Below are 7,813 nucleotides of genomic sequence, written 5' to 3' on the forward strand. Positions count from 1 at the left end.
ATATGTGCTATCTCATGTAGTCAGGTTGTTAGAAGCTTTTCTGCAACTCAAGATATGCCTTACTTTTCTCCTGGTTTGGATGCATTTCTCATGTTTAGTGAGATTTCCTTTCTGAGTATAACGTTTCCGGCTTTCCCCTCCTGTTGAAGGCTTTAGTCCAGTGTGAATTCTCTCATGTCAAGTGACATTGTATTTGTGATTAAACCTTATCTGACATTCAGAACACACATAAGGCTTTTTTCTCCCGTGTGAGTTCGCTCATGACAAGTGAGAAGTAATTTGTAAACAAAACTTTGCTTGCATTTCGAGCACTCATAAGGCTTTTCCCCAGAGTGGGATCTCTCATGAAGCATAACACTGTCTTTCGGATACAAGCTTTTATAGCATAAGGATTCTCTCCAGTGTGGAGTTTCTCATGGTAAGATAGCGTTTTTCTCTGCAGCTTTTCTGTCATTCAGAGCACTCATAAGGTTTTTCATCAGTATGGAGTCGCTTATGGTTAGCGAGGCTGTGCCTATCAAATAGGAATTTCTGGCATTCACAGCGTTGGTAATGTTTTTCCCTGTGTGCGTCTGCTCATGTAGTGTGAGATTGCATTTAAAATTGATGCTTTTCTGCCATTTGGAGCACTAAATTATTTTTGATGGTGAGTTTTCTTATGGTGCATGTAACCATCTCTACCTCTGAATCTTTTCTGACATTTAGAACACTGATAATGTTTTTCCCCAGTGTGGATTCTCACATGTGCAGTGAGATAATATTTTTGGCTGAAACATTTTTGGCATTCGGAGCACTGATAAGGTTTTTCCCCAGTGTGTGTTCTTATATGCTGAATAAGACGTCTTTTTTCACTGAAACATTTCTGGCATTCCGAGCACCTATAAGGTTTTTCCCCAGTGTGGGTTCTTACATGCTGAATGAGACGTCTTTTTTGACTGAAACATATCTGGCATTCAGAGCACCTAAAAGGTTTTTCCCCAGTGTGGGTTCTTATATGGTGATTGAGACTGATTTTTTCACTGAAACATTTGTGGCATTCAGAGCACTGATAAGGTTTTTCTCCAGTGTGGGTTCTTATATGCTGAGTGAGATAGCATTTTTCACTGAAACATTTGTCGCATTCAAAGCACTTATAAGGTTTTTCCCCAGTGTGGGTCCTTGTATGTTTAATGAGTCTTCTTTTCTCAGAGAAACATTTCTGGCATTCAGAGCACTGATAAGGTTTTTCCCCAGTGTGGAATCGCACATGTGCCATTAGAAGTGATTTAACTTTGAAATCTTTTGGGCATTCAGAGCACTGATAAGGTTTTTCCCCAGTGTGGAATCTCACATGTGCATTTAGAAGTGATTTAAGTTTGAAATCTTTTGGGCATTCAGAGCACTGATAAGGTTTTTCCCCAGTGTGGGTTCTTATATGCTGAGTGAGACTGAGTTTGTTTATGAAACATTTCTGACATTCAGAGCATGAATAAGGTTTTTCCCCAGTGTGGGATATTGTATGTCGAGAAAGTCTTCTTTTGTCACTGAAACATTTCTGGCATTCAGAGCACTGATAAGGGTTTTCCCCAGTGTGGTTTTTTATATGCAGCGTGAGATGTCTTTTTTCATTGAAACATTCCTGGCATTCAGAGCACTGATAAGGTTTTTCCCCAGTGTGGGTTCTTATGTGCTGTGTGAGACTACTTTTTACACTGAAACATTTCTGGCATTCAGAGCACTGATAAGGGTGTTCCACAGAATGGGTTATTGCATGTCGAGAAAGACTTTGTTTGTGACAAAACCTTTCTTGGCATTCAGAGCACTGATAAGGTTTTTCTCCAGTGTGGATTCTCACATGTGCAGTTAGAACTGATTTAAATTTGAAATGCTTTGGGCATTCAGAGCACTGATAAGGCTTTTCCCCAGAGTGGATTCTTGTATGTTCAGTGAGTCTGCTTTTGTAAATAAAACATTTCTGGCATTCAGAGCACTGAAAAGGTTTTTCTCCATTGTGGGTTTTTCTATGATGAGTGAGATTGTTTTTGTCAATGAAACATTTCTGGCAATCCGTGCACTGATAAGGTTTATACCCAGTGTGGTTTCTTCTATGCCGAGTGAGACTGCTTTTGTCAATGAAACATTTCTGGCAATCCGTGCACTGATAAGGTTTTTCCCCAGTGTGGGTCCTTGTATGTATAGTAAGTCCTCTTTTGTTACTAAAATATTTCTGGCATTCCGAGCACTGGTAAGGTTTTTCCACAGAGTGGGTTAATACATGTCGAGAAAGATTTTGTTTGTTACAAAACCTTTTCTGGCATTCAGAGCACTGATAAGGTTTTTCCCCAGAGTGGATTCTCATATGGTCAGTGAAATAAGATTTACGGCTGAAACTTTTTTGGCATTCAAAGCACTGGTAAGGGTTTTCCACAGAGTGGGTTAATACATGTCGAGAAAGACTTTGTTTGTTACAAAACCTTTTCTGGCATTCAGAGCACTGATGAGGTTTTTCCCCAGTGTGGATTCTCATATGCTCAGCGAGATAAGATTTACGCCTGAAACTTTTTTGGCATACTTTGCACGGAGAGTTTTTTCCCCCAGTGTGGATTCTCATATGCTCAGTGAGATAAGATTTACGCTTGAAACTTTTTTGGCATACTTTGCACTGAGACAGGTTTTTCCCAGTGTGCATTCTCTCAAATTCAGTGAGATGAGATTTATGGCTGAATCTTTCTTGGCACAGGTAACTTTTTTCCCCAACTTGGGTTATTTTGCTTTGATTGAGGTGGGTTTGAACACTGAATTTGTTCTCACAGCCCGTGTTTTTATAAGGTGTATTCATTGAGTTACATTTAATTTTCTCTTCCTTATAAGCCACGGTAAGAGTGAACCCGATTTTAGAGTCGGGCTTGTTTAGATAATGTTCAGTATTTATCTCTAAAAGAAATTGTGTGTTTTACACTTGAATTGAGCAAAATATGTCTGGAAGCAGCCCTGTAACACCTGTCGAAATGTTTCTAGCAGATAATAGTCTTTTGGTTATAGCCTCTCCGGCAGCAACTTATTTTGTGACGGAAGTTTTTCTCAAATCTATTTGTATAGGTTCTTAGCAATACAGTAATAAGGTGTTAGTCTGATATTTAATTATTAAACTGAGAAGTACCTTTTTGCACTGATGTAATGGCAGTAACCGAGAACATTAGAACATGCACAGTACTATTGTGGATCACCAGTCACAGAACATCAGTTCCTTTTACCCTTTTTATGTTTGGTGTAAGGTGTAGTTCTGAAGATGAGGATTTATTTACATTAGCTATAGCGCAACGGTGCTCATTTAATCAGTTTTTACACATCACTCCTGCACAGAAGATAATGTTGAGGCGATTTACATAGAATTACAGAACAGAATACATTAAAAAGGAAACATTCTGAGATGGTCATGAAAACAATAAAGTGGTGGATTTTTAAGGTTTTCGCCAGAGTGAGCAGAGTGGGTCGTGGTGTTCTATCCAGAGGCAGATAGTCTCAAACTTGCGTAACTGGTTAAAAACGGTTGTTGAACAAATGTGATTTTCCAATCTTTTGATTGTTTGCTTGTCAGTTTTGGAGTCTTCTTTCAGCGTCTTTTCTTTGATGGTCTGCAGAAGAAACCTTTTGTTATAACTTTCTTTTATGCAGTGTCTGCTTCCCCTCTGGAATTAGATGATGCTTTAGATGAACGTTATTCTGTCATGCTGAGGCAATTTGTCGTTCTGATAATATTTCAGATGAGGATGCTGTGATTGGTCTTTCTGGCATTATTTCTGATGCTGTGTGCACAGATATGACTTTGCTCTGGGTTAATGAAATGCAAAATTAGAGACTTCACTTACAGGTATAGTACTTTCCTCAGCTTCCACTTCCTCGCCACACCTAGGTTTTGGAAATTGTTTAAACTTAGAATGCTGGATGTCCTTCAGTTTTTTAGAATAATCCTTCTTATGGCACTAACATTCAGTTGCCCGGTGCTAAATCTTGCTTTCTTCATGTGTAATTTCAATCACCTATAGTATTAAAATTAAATAGTTAATACATGTAGATTTTCCCAAAAATAATTTACAAGCCATATCAATGCAGAATTGCAGAATTTTGAAAATGTTGAGCTGTTCTTCAGACAGAGCAGAGTGTAGTATGGTAGCCTGAGAGTACTTGGATGTGTGAGGATTTGTAAAATGTATTAAGCTCACAAAGGATACATGTACCCTATGGACTTGTAACATTGAATCCCAAAGGCAGACATTAAAGTCATATGGACTGGCACCAAACAGATATTTAAAAAAGAATACTATTAATTAATTTTTAATGTAGATTTCTGGGATGGAAATTTCTCCTCCACGGACAACAGGCGTTTGCATCTGCCCTGAGTTACCACCTACTTGTATCTGATATCCTGACTTTTGAGTTCTGTCCTCTGCCGCACGCAAATCTATTGTGTATTGCGAGGACTATGCCTAGACCTATCCCTCAACTATGGTCCTTAGTATGAATCAAGGGCACTGAAATTAAGGCGTACTTTCATGTGTTCATTTTATTCCACCTGATTATCAGTTGTTAGGTTTTTCTGCACCTGAATGTACCGGGTGCAGAAAAAATAGGACACCCTTTTTTTCCAGACAGAACATTTTTACTGAAATGACGCACCAGACTCTGGGTGCAGCAGAAGCAGCCAAGACTTATGCTGTTTTTTTACTAACTGGGGGAAACACACAATTCTTGCCTTTGTTAGAAAATGCTTTCCTCTTCCCTCCCCTGCTTCACCCATCTCCCCCCAACCAACCACATGCATATATCTACCACCTGCTTAAAACAAGTGGTAAATAAAAGCAGAAAAACACTATGAAATAGTGAATGGCATGTGGTTTGACAGGCAGACGAATCTGTTCCTCGTGGCAACTCCCCAGTCCATGGCGTCAAACTTGTAACTGCACTTTACTGGGGTAAATCTACCACAAAACAATTACATGAGATTTTTCTGCCACTCCAGTACTGTGCAACTTCTAACAAGGGACTATGAGAGGCCTTGGACCGGTCTATGACCTGGAAGGTCACACCAAGTGTGCCCTTATTTAAGGCAGAGGACTGTCAAGGGTTTACCAGCTAGAGCGGTGGTGGCAATGCACCCTGTTGTAAGGATCAATAGCCTGATGATATCTTTGCATCATGGTCAGTGGAGGGGCTTTCTACTGACACACCCATGTAATGCTCCATTTCTATGCCTGTGCCCAGACTTTGCACTAACATCAAGTGTGTGTTTAGGGTGTTGGTGTGCGTAGAATAAATGCAATGTGAGAGTGCGACAGGGTAAACTGCATCTCCTGCCTGCCAGTTGTGTATACAAGTGGGACCATCTATCCCTCTTTTATACCCTAGTTCAAAGTCCTCTGTTACCAAGGAATAATGTGCTCTACAAAGTACTCAGGTGCCTGCTGTGACACCAGGGATGGTGTCAGCCTGACAGTTTATCTAAGTTGAGGGGACATCACCTGCAGGCTGAATTACTTAATGGAGAAGCTGGGTACCTGTCCTGAAGAGCCTAGAAGTCTGCCTAGAAGCTTGCCTGTCTGGTGAGAAAGGGAAGGGAGTTTGACTATCCAGCAGGAGGACAAGGCTGTCCTGGAAGAAGCAAGGTCCGACACATCCCCGTTATCTGTAGGGCGGGCCAGAAAGCCATCCAGCAGGACCAGCTAGTCCCGCCAAGACTCTCCCAACAGTTCAAGGCAGAAAATAAAAGTCTACGACAACATGATTGTTGAGGCCCAGTAGGACGATTGTGTGCTGCCAACAGGCCTGTTCAAGGTTTCACTTGTCAAATTCCTAACACAACAGGGTCTGAATCTATTCACTTCCTGTAGAGCCTGTGTTGGGCTTTTAGCTGCTGGATTTCTGAATACTCTGTGTCAGAGGCCCATGAGGAACTACAAATACTCCAGTGTCGAACACCATGACTGAGCTTACGCCTGTGGTCCAAGCGGCCACAGTGTGGGCTCAATTGCTGATGGTCGGGCCTCCAGAGGGGCTGCACTTACCGACAGGCCAGGTGTGACTGCTACCTTGGAACTGCTTATCTTCAGGCAACTGCAAAGAAAAGACAGAGTGGGTTCCCTACTGAATGCAGTCCTACATCCAGGACAAAAGCGCTCCACAAAAGCCTGCTGGTGGGTCACTGCTCTCTCGAGTGTTCGGGCGTGCCATTCAAGTGCCGGGAAACAGGAAAGAGACCCAGACAAGACTGACTCATGCTGTGAAATGGTAAGACGCTTACGACAGAGCATACAAGCATCGGGGTGACTGGAGTGACAGACCTGCACCTATACTATATTCATGCGACAGGACGGGGCGAGGGGCGATGGACCATGATACTTTGCTACATGCTTTCACCGGTAAGGGTTTGCGGCGAATTATGTATTCCCGCCAAGTGCTACTAAGCCTCAGACCACAGGTGCCATGTAGCACCAAAATACCATGGCATCGTGTCGAGGGATCCTTCTCTTGTTTACAATGTCGGCATCTTTCTAAAAAGGACACACCTCCCTCAGACCCTAAATCCCCCTCACCGGGCCTTAAGAGCTTTTTACTTAATGTGCGATCTTTACCCAAACATCAGCACGAGGTTTGGGATCTGATTCATACTAAGCAGCCAGATATTTGTTTCCTTGTTGAAACATGGCTAAAACCCCACACTGTTACTGCTATCGCTATGGGGATTCCCTCTGGGTATAAAATCAAACATGTAGACAGAGACATCAAAACTGGAGGGGGTCTGGCTATTATATATAAAGATTGTATAAAAGTAATTATTAGTGAGCAACACATGCACCCACAGCTAGAAACAATGATTTTTAAACTTACACTTACTAACCACATCACCTGGAAAGGTGCTCTGGTCTATCGACCTCCAGGACCGAACCCTAAATTTGCACTTACTCTGCAGGAAATTTTAGCCCCTCATATTAAATCCAAACAAGACTTTCTTCTTTTGGGTGATTTCAATATACATGTAGACTTGCCTACGCTCTCCGAATCCTCTGACCTGATTACTGACCTTTCTAACTTAGGTCTAGAATTACAAAACCAAGGTCCCACTCATAGAGGAGGACATATGCTGGATTTACTCTTTACTAATTGTGCCAAAGTCATCTGCTCTCCAGCAAAAGAAATGACATGGACAGACCACTCAATGTTAGAATTTCTATTAGTAACGCCTTTAAGTACTGCAAAGAGTGTTTCTCTTCCCCCCATCTGGCGGCGAAAATGGCACAAAGTCACTGTTAACAAAATCCAGGAACTCTGGAAAGATCCGGAAATTCTGACAACAGATACAGCTGATACGGCTCTAGCCAAACTTAACACTTCTATAAAGCAAGCCCTTGACATTGTAGCCCCCTTGAAAAAGCATAAACAGTATCCTATGTCCAAACAAGATAGCTGGTATACCTCCGAACTGAGAGCAGAAAAACAAAACTGTAGGCGAGCTGAGAAAGCTTGGAGAAAAAGGAAAACCGAGAGTAACAGAGCAGCTTTCTTAGACGCTCAATCAAAGTACTACAAAAATATTAAACTTGCCAGAAAACAGCATATAACGCAACAGATATCACAAGCAGGCAATTGTTCTAAGGAGCTTTTTAATATCCTTCAGAATTTCATTAAACCGACCGCATGTGAGAGCTCAGAGGACTTCTCACAAGATCTATGTGATGAAGTATCGACTTTTTTTGAGGATAAAATAAATAACATCTATGGAAAAATAGTGGCAGCTAACAGCGCTACAAATAAAACTACCAATAGTACTCCTCTGACC

At 41.5% G+C, this 7,813-nt stretch overlaps 1 protein-coding gene across 1 annotated transcript; it reads right to left on the reverse strand.

Moving 5' to 3' along the window:
* Positions 1-634: 634 nt before the first annotated feature.
* Positions 635-2,833, reverse strand: LOC147737493 (uncharacterized). Its single transcript, XM_086932021.1, has 2 exons — positions 963-2,833; positions 635-878 (listed from the first exon to the last, which is right to left on the reverse strand). Exons 1-2 carry the CDS (start codon positions 2,816-2,818, stop codon positions 635-637), a joined length of 2,100 nt encoding a protein of 699 aa, XP_086788147.1. The 5' UTR covers positions 2,819-2,833.
* Positions 2,834-7,813: the final 4,980 nt, after the last annotated feature.

Source organism: Lissotriton vulgaris, chromosome 1_1, assembly GCF_964263255.1.
Source record: "Lissotriton vulgaris chromosome 1_1, aLisVul1.2, whole genome shotgun sequence".
In the NCBI taxonomy this organism is placed as follows: domain Eukaryota; kingdom Metazoa; phylum Chordata; class Amphibia; order Caudata; family Salamandridae; genus Lissotriton; species Lissotriton vulgaris.